General features: G+C 34.5%; 1 protein-coding gene across 1 annotated transcript; it reads left to right on the top strand.

The window, feature by feature from the left end:
* The first annotated feature begins 1751 nt into the window (after nucleotides 1-1751).
* HDA9 (histone deacetylase) lies at nucleotides 1752-15005 on the top strand. Its single transcript, XM_003526682.5, has 8 exons — nucleotides 1752-1965; nucleotides 2403-2986; nucleotides 6877-7317; nucleotides 7776-8006; nucleotides 10945-11015; nucleotides 11099-11156; nucleotides 14475-14540; nucleotides 14643-15005. The coding sequence occupies exons 2-8, from the start codon at nucleotides 2459-2461 to the stop codon at nucleotides 14739-14741; spliced, it is 1494 nt and encodes a 497-aa protein (XP_003526730.1). The 5' UTR covers nucleotides 1752-1965; nucleotides 2403-2458; the 3' UTR covers nucleotides 14742-15005.
* The last annotated feature ends 1288 nt before the right edge of the window (nucleotides 15006-16293 follow it).

A 16293-nucleotide genomic window follows, 5' to 3' on the forward strand; every position in this document is an offset into this window, starting at 1 on the left:
CTAAACCCTAAACCCTAAACCCTAAACCCTAAACCCTAAACCCTAAACCCTAAACCCTAAACCCTAAACCCTAAACCCTAAACCCTAAACCCTAAACCCTAAACCCTAAACCCTAAACCCTAAACCCTAAACCCTAAACCCTAAACCCTAAACCCTAAACCCTAAACCCTAAACCCTAAACCCTAAACCCTAAACCCTAAACCCTAAACCCTAAACCCTAAACCCTAAACCCTAAACCCTAAACCCTAAACCCTAAACCCTAAACCCTAAACCCTAAACCCTAAACCCTAAACCCTAAACCCTAAACCCTAAACCCTAAACCCTAAACCCCAAACCCTAAACCCCAAACCCTAAACCCCAAATCCCAAACCCTAAACCCCAAACCCCAAACCCCAAAACCCCAAACCCTAAATCCTAATGGAAGAAGGCCATAAGGTAGTAAACTCCAATAAAAGGGTGGTGATGCTAGGATCCAATTCCAACTTCCAAGGTTTGGGACTTGAGTCCCACATTGGAAGTATGGGAATCTAATGTGAGGTTTATAGGCCTTGGGCTCTCCAAGACACCAACTACAAAAGCTAGCTTTTGTGGCGTGGCTCTCCCAAGGTTCTTTTTAGTTGTTGATGGCGCATCTTCAGAATTGAACTCATCTTGGTGGCATTCCTGTTCACACATGAAAGAATTTCCCAAGAAGAGAGGGTTGAACCCACTGAATGGCTCCCACACATGAAGCAATTCCTTCAATGCATGGAATACCAATAGATCACAAGAAATGCCTCTAACCACTTTCTTTCACATGGAAGGGGAAGCCGATAAAGGGCCATAGAGGATTGTGTTTAATATGGAGCAACATGAGAAGTATTTGAGAGTGATCTGCTCTGACAATATTTGGTCCTGGTGGAAAGGATTAAGACAATTGCATCAAATAATTTTACTAATGGGGACACTGCATGGCTACTAGGTACCAAGAGGAGTTCTAAAGGTCGGATAATAAGGTGGTAGCCTGGTAGGATAGTAAAAAAAAAAAAGCACTAAAGCCTTGTTGAGGATTCATAAGACAGAGACCATGTAAATTTGGATGTTTAAGCATATACCATGTAGAAAACTATAAAACTAAACCCCAAACTCCAAACACTAAACCCCAAACCCTAAATCTAAAATTAAGAACAAATTTAAAGAATTCTTGGGCCCGCAACAACTACATCTTCCTCCTCAGCAAATGCATATTGCGACCTCAACATGTCATACAGAGGTGGTGCTCAACCTTATATTAATCTCTCACTCTGTTTCCTCCTCACCGTAAACCACCACCAAACTGCAATCTCTTAAAGGCCCAACAACCTTCTTATGTGCTCCATTGACGTTAATGACGTGTTACATCAAATGCTCCATGTGTAGGGGGACCATAATATGGGTTTGAGAAGGAGATGGAAGGTGGACGGTAAAGAGAGCATTTTTGGGCTGTTTAAACCCCAGAAAATGAGCAGCCACACAATATTCACACGTAGCGCTTATAACTATTGTCACCTCTCACTTAACAACAAGACTTAAGAGAAGGACTAAAAACAATAATAGACCAAAACTTTAGGCACTAAGACTAATAAATTTTTTAAAAAAAGTTTAGGAACAAAAAAAAAACAACATATAACATTTAATTTTATAAATATTTAATATATAAATAATATAATATATTTTATTATTTGTTATTAATTGTAATATTTATTTGCAAACTGTAAATAAAAGAATACGTTAATTTGATTTTAGATGGTGAGAGAGACTTGTGAGATCCAACGGTTCAAAAAGTTGCTGGAGGGAGCCGGAGAAGATTTCCCGCTGGAGAGGATCTGCTTCCAAAAAGCAGTGAGGGCTGTGAGGCGCTTTTGGCCGGAGTTGCTTCTCTCATCGTCAGTTGTCGTTACGTTGGTCGACCGAGTGTCTGTGCAGCTAATTCTGCAAAGCGAAGAGGTAAGGCTAAAATCTAGGGTACATAAGCTCTATCCATTTTTACAATGGAATTATGGAATCAATTACTATTATGTTTTATATTTACTTTCTCATTTATTCAGTAGTATGACAATCTATGATTTTGATCGATATTTTCCGTCGTGCTTTTTATTTATTTATTAATCTACACATTGACCGATAGGGTTTGTACTTAGTTTATTAGGTTTGTATTTAGTTTGTGGATATGGTGCCAGTATGCCAGCTGTAAGAGTTACAGCCCATAAACCATGTCTATAGTAACCCAACTCTTTTTTTATTTATTTTGAATTTAATTTTCTGATTACCCATCTTGGTCATTACCTTTGTTTATCTCTCATTCTCTCTCTTTTCGTCAATACTTTTGAGTTGAGTTGTTTCACTTTTTTTTTTTTTAATAGTCCCTTTGGCTTCTTTTCCAGGGAATTTTGTTAGGATGGTTGAATATTGACAAGAGAAATAACGGGAAACAATAGACATGGATACCGGTGGCAATTCTTTACCATCTGCACCTGATGGGGTGAAGAGAAAGGTGTGCTATTTTTATGATCCGGAGGTTGGGAATTACTATTATGGTCAAGGTCACCCAATGAAGCCACATCGTATACGGATGACACATGCTCTTCTAGCCCATTATGGATTGCTACAGCACATGCAGGTCCACAAGCCATTTCCTGCTAGAGACAGGGACCTTTGTCGTTTTCATGCTGATGATTATGTTGCATTCCTTCGAAGCATAACTCCTGAAACACAGCAGGATCATCTAAGGCAACTGAAACGCTTTAATGTTGGTGAAGATTGTCCTGTTTTTGATGGCCTCTACTCTTTCTGTCAAACTTATGCAGGGGGTTCAGTTGGGGGTGCTGTCAAGTTAAATCATGACCAATGTGATATTGCTGTCAACTGGGCTGGAGGGTTGCATCATGCCAAGAAGTGTGAGGCTTCTGGGTTTTGCTATGTTAATGATATAGTCCTTGCAATCTTAGAACTTCTCAAACAGCATGAGGTTTGTGTAATTGTGTATTTCCTTTTGATTTCTTTTTTTTGTGCTGCTTTACAGGTATGTTGATTTCGTTGAAATGTCTGTTTTTTTACTTGATATATTCTTTAGGATTTTTGTAGGGAATTAGTACTATTGAATAATGAAGGACATAGCTCAGTCTTTGAACAAATAACTATTCTCTGTAGGAGCCCTAGGCTCTGGAACTGTCATTTGGCAGTGTGTTGTTTGAATTCGATAAAATTTCCCTTTCAATTTTTCAATTTCAGAATTAGTGTTCTATCATAGGTCCTGTGCCTAGCATAAGCAGGCACATGAAGTTATTTCCCTGTATCGTTTACCTCGTTAACACTATTAAAAAATGGATCTTCAGATTTCACAGCTTAATCGGTTGGAAGTTTTGTTAATTGTTAATTGGTTACATTCCAGGAGTAAGCTTTCTGAAATAGACACATGATCTGCCAGTAATTTCTCCTTTAATGCATCTAAACAAAAGTAGCACACCAATTTTAATTCCAATAGAAAACATTCCTCCTGTTTATAATTTTAAAGGACATATCATTAAAATAACGAGCATGTCTATAATCTACAATTTTGTTGCAATTGAGGCAGTGACTAAGAAAGGCATTAAAATGGAAAATTCCCTTTAGTTAGCTAAGATCATAGTTGTTCATGTTTCCTTACCGATTGAAGAATCAAATATTTAAAATATTCAGGACAAGTCAATATAGGGAAGTAGCATAGAAGCTCTCATGATAGTCATTGCAAAAAGAAGTTTAGTCTTCATGGGAGACCTTTGATTATAACCTTTTTTTTCATGCACGTTGACTAGTGATTTAGCACTAAGTTAGAGGAAAAAGGCTATATTGAAAGGCATTTACTTTGCAATCTTTATAAACCAAGGAGTTGGGATTTTGGCCTACTCTATATCCAACTGGTTAAGATGAATTCTGATTTGTCTTCGAAAATATTCAGGAAGGAAAGATTGGAAGTTCTGTACATACTGTACAGAGAAGTACAATACAAGCTCCTGTGATTACTTGTTGTAAACAGCACAAAAAAAAAATATTGGATAAGGTTTTGTACCTGTTAAACAAGTGGCCTCAGATATCTTAAGAAGGGAGGGATGAATTAAGATATCAGAGATTACTCCCCAATTAAAATTTTAACTCTCTTTTTTAATTATTAATGCACCCTTAATTTGAATTACTAAAAAGATAATTCAAAGTAAACTTCTTTAACACAAAAGATAAATAACTATAGATAAAAGAAGTTTAAGGGAAGAGAGAATGCAAACTCAGTTTTTATACTGGTTCGGCCACGCCTTGTGTCTACGTCCAGTCTCCAAGCAACCCGCTTGAGATTTCCACTATCTTGTAAAATGCCTTTTACAAAGTTTGAATCACGCAGGGACAACCCTTCCCTTGTGTTCAAAATTCCTTACAACTTAAGAGACCCTTAATCCTTTAATCAATCTCTTTGAATAAGAAGAAGAATTCTCTCTTTAAGAGAAAAATATTACAATTGAAGATCACTCAAGATTCCTTATTGAATTTGCAAGTGTTTTGGCCAAGGAATTCTTTTTGAGAGTTATGTGATAATTTGGTATTGAGAGGATAAGACAATTTGTTCAGAAAAACTCTGAGGAAATTTCGTGTCCCAAGTCACCTATTTATAGGCCTTTGATGGCCATTAGAAAACATCTTGAAAAGTTGTGACTCTTGGGAGTTATTTTTAAAAATGCCTTACTGGTAATCGATTACAGGCTTTAAAGTTTGAATTCAAATTTCTAATAGCTGTTATAAAACGTTTAAAACTTCTGGTAATTGATTACAAGCTTTGTGTAATTGATTACAGGTTTTAAAATTTAAATTCAAATTTAGTAAGATCATTTCAGAAACCAATTTGGCCACTGGCAATTGATTACATCCTTTGGTAATCGATTACCAGAGAGAAAATACTATCTTTTTAAAACCATAAAATGCATTTGGAAAAATTCCTTTGGCCAAAGCTTACCATCATCAATTAAAGAATGCTTTCTAAGATTCTAGGGACTAACTTCATCATTTATCTTGAATTTCTGAGTTCTTGACTTGGATTAAACTTGAGAAGCGCTTATCAGGGGACATCATCAAAACTTCATATTAAATATGCTTCTACAGTACCCTGATAGTGAGTTTTTGGCAAATGAAATTATTTCAGGAATTGGGATTATTTTTCTTTTAAAATATTCAAGCAAGATTGTAGATAGAAGCACAATACCAGTTTGTTTGGATGGATGAATCTGGGGAGGAGAGAGATAGAGATGAGAGAGTTACAATAGAAATGTACAATTAGTGATTTGGATGGAGGTGGATTGTAGGAGAGAAAAAAAAATTTGGGTGTGGCATCCACCCAAAAAATTTCTCCTCACTTTAGGGTAGATTTTAGGGGGGGAAGGAGGAGGCATATGTGTTTTCCACAGGTACCCTTCATTGGTTTTTGGAACATATGTTAAGGGTAAAAAGGATTTCATATATGACATTTCCATTTCTTTCTACTCTTCTATTCATTCAAACAAGCTGAGATAGCTTTTTCCATTTCTTTCCTTCTTATTTCTATTCACTCACACAATACATCTTTTCTACTATATTTCTTTCTTTTTTCTCTTTTCTTCCTTTCCTTCTTCTTTCCTCATCCAAACACAGTGTACAGGCTCTTATGAATTCTGCTCATAAACAGTAGAAATATATTTAAAAAGGTTACATACTGTGATAGTGAATCTTTAGGGAATGAAGTTATATCAGACATTGCAGATTGGCATTGTCAGTTTCAATTCAGCTGTTGATGATTCCATCATTTTTGAATTTTCAAGGGGTTCAACAGGTTATAGGACTGGAGTAAGGTATAATTTGAGGGGTTGAAATATAAAATTTTAAATTGATACAGCGGCAGCTTTCATGGCAGACATTGATGATGTTCACATCCAACCTTCAAGTGGGGACCTTCTTTTATGGAGAGCTGATTCTGGTGGTTCTTATTCCACAAAGTCAGCTTACAATCTCCTAAAGGCTGAGGACAGACATGTTACTGAAGACAGCGCTTCCAAGATTATTTGGAGTTTGAAAATTCCACCAAGAGCAAGTGCCTTCTCTTGGAGAATCTTCAAGAACAGATTACCTTCCAAGGATAATCTTAGGAGGAGACATGTGGAGTTGCCTTCTTATAATTGTCCTCTTTGCGATGTGGAAGATGAAACTGTTGGTCATGTCATGTACTCATGTATAAAAACTAGGAATCTTTGGTGGGAGACTTTGAGCTGGGTCAATAGAGTGGGTCCTTTCCCCATTGAGCCTAGAGATCATTTTCTGCAATTCTCAAATTGGAGTGGGAAAACCTCAGTAGACAAGAGATGGCAAGTTTTATGGGTAGCTCTATGTATGACTATTTGTAAGCATAGAAATTCTCTGGTGTTCAAAAACCAGACTTTCAGCCCCGAAAAAGTCATGGACGAAGCTTTATTCCATACTTGGTCTTGGTTAAATTGTATAGAGAAAGATTTTCATACTCATTTTAATCATTGGTCTACTAGATTGAAGGAAGAAATGTCTTAGGGTTGTTTGATTGCTGGGTATCCAGCTACTGTGATTTTATCTATAGTAGTTGGGTTCGGCAGGATCTGCCTTTGTATCTATTTGCTATTTTCAGTACATCTAGTACTGAATCATTATTAATACTATTAAATTTTTGCTGTGCAAAAAAAACAAAATTTTAAACTTAGCATTTTAAATTTTATCTGAATTAAAATTTCTCGGGGTGAACTGGTAAAATGTTAGTATTCTGAAGTTCTCAAATTTCTCTTCACAAACTTTTGTGTCTGTTCCTGATTTCAAATGCTTATATTACATCTGTTGCAGCGTGTTCTATATGTGGACATTGATATCCACCATGGAGATGGTGTGGAGGAAGCTTTCTACACTACTGACAGAGTCATGACTGTTTCTTTCCATAAATTCGGTGACTATTTTCCTGGAACTGGGGATGTACGTGATATTGGATATGGAAAAGGAAAATATTACTCTCTTAATGTTCCACTTGATGATGGCATTGATGATGAGAGTTATCATTTTTTGTTCAAACCAATAATCGGAAAAATAATGGAAGTGTTCCGGCCTGGTGCAGTAGTTCTCCAGTGCGGTGCTGATTCTTTATCTGGAGACCGATTGGGATGTTTCAATCTTTCAATTAGGGGTCATGCAGAGTGTGTCAAATACATGAGATCATTCAATGTGCCCCTCTTGCTACTAGGTGGTGGTGGCTACACCATTCGGAATGTTGCTCGTTGTTGGTGCTATGAGGTAGAATGTTGTTTCAATTAATAAAATTTCTGCCATTTATTTATTGTAATATCACTAAATATAAGGTAGCCTGATTCATAGGACTACCATATCTTATTCAGGGTGCTACAACCCACAAGTGGGGTTAATGTCATGAAATTCCAATATTTTCTCCATCTTTCATATGTTGATTATTTAAAATGCAGAATTCTAAACATGAAGTAACTTGTTCAGTGGCAGTAGTTATGTTGGAGTGGTCAAAGTAGTTGAGTTATTGTTTCATTTTGCTTGTCTTGAACTATAAAATATAAATTAGATATCCTAAAGCTTCTTAGTATTCAATGGGGCTTACCATGTAGCTGTTGTTTCTCACTTCTCAGCTTTCATGTTTAGTTATGTATTACTTGAGTAATTGTTTTGTAAAGAATTTAATCCAAATACAGAAAATTATACATGTTATAACTTATATGTTAAGGCAGACAGGAGTTGCTCTTGGAATAGAAGTTGATGACAAAATGCCACAGCACGAGTATTATGAATATTTTGGTCCAGATTATACCCTTCATGTTGCCCCAAGTAACATGGAAAACAAGAATTCCTGGCATTTACTTGAAGAAATTCGATCTAAACTACTTGAAAATCTTTCCAAGCTGCAGCATGCTCCTAGTGTCCAATTTCAGGAAAGGCCTCCTGATTCTGATCTTGGAGAGGTAAACCTCTACTGCCATATATTTTACTTTATAGGAGTATATTTATTCGATAGACTTTTTTCCTTTCTTAGCTTCTATGTATAAGATTAACTACAGTTAATTGTACTGCTATAGTTAACTGACTAGAGTCAATTGACAGTTATCTCTGTGTAACTGCCTATATAAAATGAGGTGTAACCCTTTCTCATTGGGTTGAATAATATTTCTCTTGGCCTCAATTCTGTTAGTGATATTTTCTCTCTTTGAGATTTCTATATGGTATGATAGAGTTTTGTTTCAATCAATCATGGCTTCCGCTCCTCCTCGTTCCCCTCCTCCACCAAGGAACAGTGGCTCTCTGGGTTCTTCGGCGGTTATCACTACAAAGGAGTTTTCGCACTCCATCTCACAAAAGCTTAACAATTCCAACTACCTCCTTTGGGGTCAACAGGTTGAACTTGTTCTCAAAGGACATTGCCTTTTTCATATTCTCATTAAACTGTAGATTCTGCCTTGATATCTCATCATTGTCGATCGTGATGCTGGTGTTACTTTGCCCTCTGTTCTTGCTTTAGAGCAACAGGATCAGCTCCTTCTATCGTGGCTTCAATCTACTATTTCCGGCAAGGTGCTTCTGCGGCTTGTTGGTTGCTAAACTACGTGGCATCTTTGGGACAAGCTCCACATGCACTTTTACTCCATTGTTCGTGCGAAAAAGCAGCAACTCCGCAATGATTTACATGACATTTTTCTGACCAATAGTTCAATTTCTGACTATTTGTTTCGCATTCAAACCATTATTGATTCTCTCGTCGATGAACAGCATGTGTTTGAATCCGATCGTGTTGACATCGTTCTTGACGTCGCTGGGTATTCATTTGAAAAATACCCATGGATTTTTTTTATACTCACGGGTATCGATGGATACTTCAAATTTTAAAAAAAATTAAAAATAGTGATTTTCAACATCAAGTAAAGCTAGTGAATTAAAAATCAAGAGCAAAAAAGAAACATTAATACAACAAAATTAAGCATGAAATAAGTATGTCTTAAGCATGAATAAACATAAATCCAAAGTACAAATAAAATTACAATTTCTCAAAGCATAAGTTCCAAGAAAAACATTAGTCCAAATAAATTGAAAATATTATATATATATATATATATATATATATAGAGAGAGAGAGAGAGAGAGAGAGAGAGAGATTGAGGGTGAAACAATATCAAAATTAGATTTAGGTAATATGGTTTTTTTTTCTTTGATAATATATATATATATATGTATGTATGTATAAGGATACTTTATAATTTCACAGGTAGTAGGTATCCATGGGTACGAGTACTATGATATTCGTACACTATCCATTATCGAGCGGGTAAAAAAATACGCGTACCCCCGTGGGTAAGGAATACCCATTTAAAGTATCCACCATTTAACCATGGCGGATTTTATCCATGAGTATGGATTTTTCCGCCATCCCTAGCTCCGACGACCTATCCTTTTGACAACTCACCATCTGAAATGCCTTTTCATCGATCTATAAGGTGTTGTTAATGGCGTCAGAGACGGGCCAATCAAACCACAAACCCCATAAGTCTGCCCCAATCAGACCTTGTTTGGTGGGTCCCATTCTGCAAACAATGTGTGCAAGTTTCCTGCTGTTTGTTGTGTTTGCCTTCTCTATGTCTTGACGATGGCTCCCACATGCCACTACCTTGTGCTTGTCACTCATTTTTCAATGAAGAACATTTTGGTTGTCAATCCTGCTGTCGGCCATTGCCTTTTGCTTGCTGCTCACCATCTGAAATGAAAGAGACGAAGAACTTTCCAGTCGCCTATCCTGCCGCCCTTTTTCGACATGTTTTTCAATGACTTTTATGTGCTTCGTTGGTTGTGTATTTCTGCATTGTTTTCCTTGCCCATGGCTATTTATAATGATTTCCTCTCTTTCAAGTTTAAATAATTTTGGGTTTCCACTAATATTGGTTTGAAGCTTCCAAATGTGGTTCTTAAGAAGGTCAAAACTTACTTTGCTTGCCATAAATTTTCTTAGGCCGACGGTTATTCCAACTCTCTAGCAATGTTATCTTTCTAGCAATACTCACCGACTTCGCCAACATCCCGAAATTGTCTTTCAAACCATTGTTTTTTGGTGGAACTCCATTTTTATGTTTATTTAGTTGGGAATAAATTTTCTTGTGACAAGCTGAGAGCTTATACTTTAAGGGGGGTAAAATAATATACATTTATTATAGGAAAGCAGGATTTGATTTTGAGGAAACAAAGTATCCTCTCATTATTAGTATCTATTGTTATTACATCCATTTAATAGTGCATCCGTGGGGTTCTCAGACATAATTTCCAGACAAATATCCCTCTGTTTTCCCCTATTTTAACAATCGAAATTAAGGCAGCTTTCCAACACTTACCCTCACACTCAAGGCTACCCGCCTGGAGAGTGGCAAACGCAAGTGGCCCATCAATGGATCTAAGATAGGCTCTGATATCATATTACAATTTGGGTTTAGGCTTAAGTCAACCCTACAAAACTAGCTTTTAAGGTGAGGATTGTCCCCGACTTATATATTCTATCTTAACACTATCCCAAGACAAAATGTGGAACTTCAACACACCCCTTTTACCCACAGCCACCCACTACAACTAAGGTGGGTTAGGGGTGACCGCACCTAAGGTGACTTTCCAACACTGTACAACCAATAATTCGAGTAGATTGTATACTCTAACACCCATTTTGACTAGAGTATATAAAGCTTAGGCACCCCTCTCCTTACAAAGTTGGTTTTGTAGGGATTAGTTAGACCCAAAATCTAACATAAATCAACAAACGAAAACAAATCTTAACTTATCTGAATCCTTATCCGTACTAGATTTTGACTTTTGTCTTCTTATTGAAGCTCATTTCGAAATGCTCACATACACATGCGTACAATTTTTCAGGCCGATGAAGATCATGATGATGGAGATGGGCCATGGGATCCAGATTCTGACATGGACATTGATGTCGAACGGTATTCTGCTTTATACTCAATTTCTTTCTTATGAGATTAAATATCACATGATCATGTCCTCAATTTGTGGCCTCGTTTATCAGTGAGCTTGTCTCGAGCAAAGTAAAGAAAGAAATTTCTGAACATCAGCCCAATGATCTGGTATGTGTCTCTTGGTTTTTGAATCATTTAATTAAATTATAGTAATTTCATTCATGTTGAGACTCTAATAGTGGTAAAACATGTTATACATGTCAGAAATTGTATATAAATCTATTGAATTAGCCATGTTTTCAGAGACAATCTAAAATTATACTTAGTACATTATTTCAATTATATAAATGTTGCAATCACAATATTTGCATAAATGTTAATGCACTGTTCAACAAAAAAAGTAACCATTACTCCCGAATGAATGTTTTCTAATTTCACTGTTAATAGATAATATCAAAACCCTATGAGTTTTTTACATAGCACTATCCCATTTAATTTTGTTTTATTTTCAAGTTGTTCCATTTGACCTTGATCCCTTGAAGTTTATCCCAAGAGTAACTTTAAAAGTTAATGGGTGAGTTATATGTGTGTAATAAGGAGTTAAGTTATTCCAAGAGTAACTATTTTTAAGAGTAACTCCTTATTCTCACATTTTATTTTCTTTTAATCTAACGATCAAAGAGGAAATATAAGGTTGGTTGATTAGTTAAGAAAGAAGGAGAGGAGGAAAAAGTCGTAGGTTCGATCCCTCCTGCTATAAAAAAACTAACAAACTAACCATTAACATTTGCCAATAAAAAAAATTCGAACGATCTAAGATAAGTTATTCATTCAAATCAGATTAAAAGAAAATGAAAAATGAGGATGGAGAATAACTTTTTTCAAGTTACTCTTGAAGTAATTTGATATATATACATACATATATATATATATATATAGAGAGAGAGAGAGAGAGGACATATCATATGAGAAAAAGTTATTTTATGAGAATGAGAAGATTAAATTTGGACCGTATAACCAAACATGGACGGTCAAAATTTAATGTCATGTGACTACTTAAAAAGTCATGTGAGTTTTTGACATTAAATCTCAACCCTCTATTTATGGTTTAACAGTCTAGATTTAATCAACTCACTTTCATATAAGATGTTTCCTCTCATAAGATGTTTCCTTTATATATATATATATATATATATATATATATATATATATATATATATATGTATATAAGACTCTAAGAGTTACTCTTTATCATTATCATTCATTTTCTTGAAATCTAATGAGTAATTAATCTTCAACCCTAGATCCCTTGAAGTTTATCCCAAGAGGAACTTTAAAAGTTAATGATTCAAGGTGAGTTACATGTGTGTAATAAGAAGGATTCAAGTTACTCCAAGGGTAACTATTTTTAAGAGTAACTCCTCGTCCTCACCTTTTATTTTCTTTTAATCTAACGATCAAAGAGGAGATATAAAGTTGGTTGATTGGTTAAGAAAGAAGGGGAGGAGGGAAAAGTCATGGGTTCGATCCCTCCTGCTATAAAAAACTAACAAACTAACCATTAACATTTGCCGATAAAAAAATTATAAAAATCAAAGATAAGTTATTCGTTAAAATCAGATTAAAAGAAAATGAAAATTGAGGATGGAGAATAACTTTTTTCAAGTTACTCTTGGAATAATTTGATATATATATATATATATATATATATATAGAGAGAGAGAGAGAGAGAGAGAGGGAGAAGGAAGACATATCACATGAGAGGAAGTTATTTTATATGAGAGTGAGAGGATTAAATCTGGACCATATAACCAAATATGGACGGTCAAGATTTAATGTCATGTGATTACTAAAAAAGTCATGTGAGTTTTTTAAAATGTAATGTGATTTTTTGACGTTAAATCTCAACCCTCTATTTATAGTTATACGGTTCAGATTTAATCATCTCACTTTCATATAAGATTTCCTTTCATATATATATATATAAGAGAGAGACTCTAATAGTTACTCCTTATCCTTATCATCTATTTTCTTGAAATCTAATGCGTAACTAATCTTAACTAGTAGATTGTAAGAAAATGAATAGTGGAACCAAGGATGGTGAGTAATTCTAAATGAGTTACTCTTGATGTAATTCATTTTAAATGAATGGTATACTCTTTTGGAGTGTACCTTCCAAATAGGTGTCCCTAAGACTAAAAGGTAAGGATTGGTACTTGGAAATATGTAAAGAATTGAATATTATTTTATGATAATGAGTACAAGTATATATATAGGGAGTCCTGATATTTACTCGCTATAATCTTGCTGTCAAAATTTTAGTTAAGGGAACTAAGTTAAAAGAAAATTGTAGAAATTAAAATAAGAAAATAATATCATAATCTCCAAAACTCTCTCTCAAGCTAATAAATAGATATCTATCATTCCCGGCGTGCAGGGAAGATCTTAGAAATGCTCTGTGGCCACTTTACAGCTAGAAGGGACATGTTGGAATAACAAATAATAATTAAAAACTATATTCTGCAGGATCATATACTTAATAATCTATATGACTGATCTCCATAGAAGTTAAAATATTGATTGTTTTAGTTTGTCTGTCAAGCATCCTAATACAGTTCAAATACACTGATAAAATTATGTGTAGTCATGTAGTGTCACTAGTGTGTTGTCTGCCTGTCAAAGATTTTTTTTTTGTTTTGGCAATTAGTTCAACAACAACAACAACAACAACGCCTTATCCCACTAGGTGGGGTCGGCTACATGGATCAACTTCCGCCATAATGTTCTATCAAGTACCATACTTCTATCCAAACCATTAATTTCGAGATCCTTTTTTATAACCTCTCTTATAGTCTTTTTGGGTCTTCCTCTGCCTCGAATTGTTTGTCTTCTCTCCATCTGGTCTACTCTCCTCACTACAGAGTCTACCGGTCTTCTCTCTACATGCCCAAACCACCTAAGTCTATTTTCCACCATCTTCTCTACAATAGGCGCTACTCCAACCCTCTCTCTAATAGCTTCGTTTCTAATTTTATCCTGTCGAGTCTTACCACACATCCACCGCAACATCCTCATCTCCGCTACACCGACTCTATTCTCATGTTGGCTCTTGACCGCCCAACATTCTGTTCCGTACAAAATCGCCGGTCTTACCGCAGTCCGATAAAACTTTCCCTTTAGCTTGATCGGTACCTTTGCATCACATAACACCCCCGATGTTTTTCTCCATTTCATCCATCCTGCTTGAATGCGATGATTCACATCCCCTTCAATTTCCCCATCATCCTGTATTACAGACCCAAGATATTTAAACCGTGTGACTTGAGGGATAATATGGTCTCCTATTTTCACCTCTGAGTTAGAAACCCTCCTTCTTTTGTTGAACCAAGACTTTTGATGTTATTTGACGTACAATAATTTCTACAAATTTGTGCATAAATTCATATGAAACTTAGTACAATGTGTAATACTGGCTTACCGTTCCAGGAGGACCAGACAAGTGGAGAGCATTTGAGAGGCTCTGATACTGCAGTTGCTGAAACTTGCATGAAGGTGAATTTCACAATACAAAGCATAAATGCTTAACACTAAGCGTGTATACGGGAGAATATACATACTCTTACAAAATTCTATCACTGAATTTGGTTCTTGCAGGCTCTAGATATTTCTTGTCAGAAAGCTGATGAAGATAATGTGAAAGTAGAACAAAATACTGTGAATGATTTGGCCAAAGAGACGGACCTGAAGTGTTAAGCAACATAGGCTTTAACTGATTGGTGAACAGTTAAATTGATTTTCCATTTATGCTGTCGCATTTCCAAATTAATTGAGATGTGGCTGCTGCTTGGTTCCATCATAGTCGTCATTGTATACACGCAGTCGCATTTTCCTAATGTTAGGGGCAAGTTTGCAAATTTAAATTGGTTTTTTTATCACATGATGGTTTTTTTACTGTCGCATTACATCTTGTTACAGAATAGTATTAGTGCTATTATTGAGATGGGTTTATTTTTCTTATACTGATCTGTGTTTAAAACTTTATGTGTGTAATGTCTAATTGGTAATGTGAAACATATTATCTTGTTAAATAATCTAGTTATAAGTTTTAGCGGTTTACAAGTTAATTTTATCAAATAGACTAAATATATGTCCTCTCTAATTTCAAATACGCTAATTAGTTCTCAGCTATCATCTCCTTAAATATATAATTGATTGATTATAAAAAATAAAATAAAATAAAAACGTGTGCAATTTTTTCCTTCCAAAATGAATACCCTTTAACTTGTCGTAATTAGTTATTAAAACATTAATGATATATAAATCTCGACCTTAATTCATATTAAATTAGATCGTACATATGTACATGTACAAGTAACATATGGTTAAGGAGTGTAAATTTATATTATTTGAAAAGATAATATATATTATAAATTTAGGCATGTATTTTTCTATTTTTGTTTTCTTTTAAGCACAAGTCAATTTGAATGATGGAAAAATTATTTAACTCCCCTAAACTTTACTTCTTTTGTAAAAACACATCCTAAAATTTTGTTTCATCCTAATTTATCCTTTAACTTTATTCCCATTACAAATAAATATTTTAAACTTTAATTTTATCTTAATTTATCCTTAAATTTTATCTCCTTTATCACATAAACTCTTTAGTTTCAATTTCATCTTAATCTTTAAAATTTACCCCTTCTACTACCAAACAATAAATAGAAATCTCAACATTTATTCTTCACGGGATATTTGAATCCACACCCACGGGAAAAGTGAAAATTTGTTTGGGATCCTAACACTTGTGGTAACTCGGAAAAAACCTAACTGATAATAATTAAGAAGCATAATCATAATGTAAAAAATTGACGATTTTATTTATATTGTTTAAAATCAATATTTTAATAAACTTATACCATTTAAAACATTTTTAATACTTAAATAAATTTGTAATTATATTATTTAAAATTTTGTTTTTATCAACTATTGTTTAGCAATCAAATATTTAATTAAAATTAAAAATAAACAATGTAATAATTAATTAAAATAACTAGTTTGAAATTAAATAAAATAACAAAAAGTATAATTTCAATTCATAATAACATATTTTTATTTGATTGTCGCGTGAGAGTGATAAGATAAGATAAATGATTTTTAAATAAAAAGGGATAAAAGAATTAGTGCGATAAAATGAGAAGAAGAAAAAAAAGTAATTTATAAACTAGTTTATTTTTATAAATTACTTGAAATAATAAACTACTAAAATAAACTTATGTGAGTATAACTGATTAAACACACTTACTTT

The sequence above is a fragment of the Glycine max genome, chromosome 6 (genome assembly GCF_000004515.6).
Source record: "Glycine max cultivar Williams 82 chromosome 6, Glycine_max_v4.0, whole genome shotgun sequence".
NCBI classification, from domain to species: domain Eukaryota; kingdom Viridiplantae; phylum Streptophyta; class Magnoliopsida; order Fabales; family Fabaceae; genus Glycine; species Glycine max.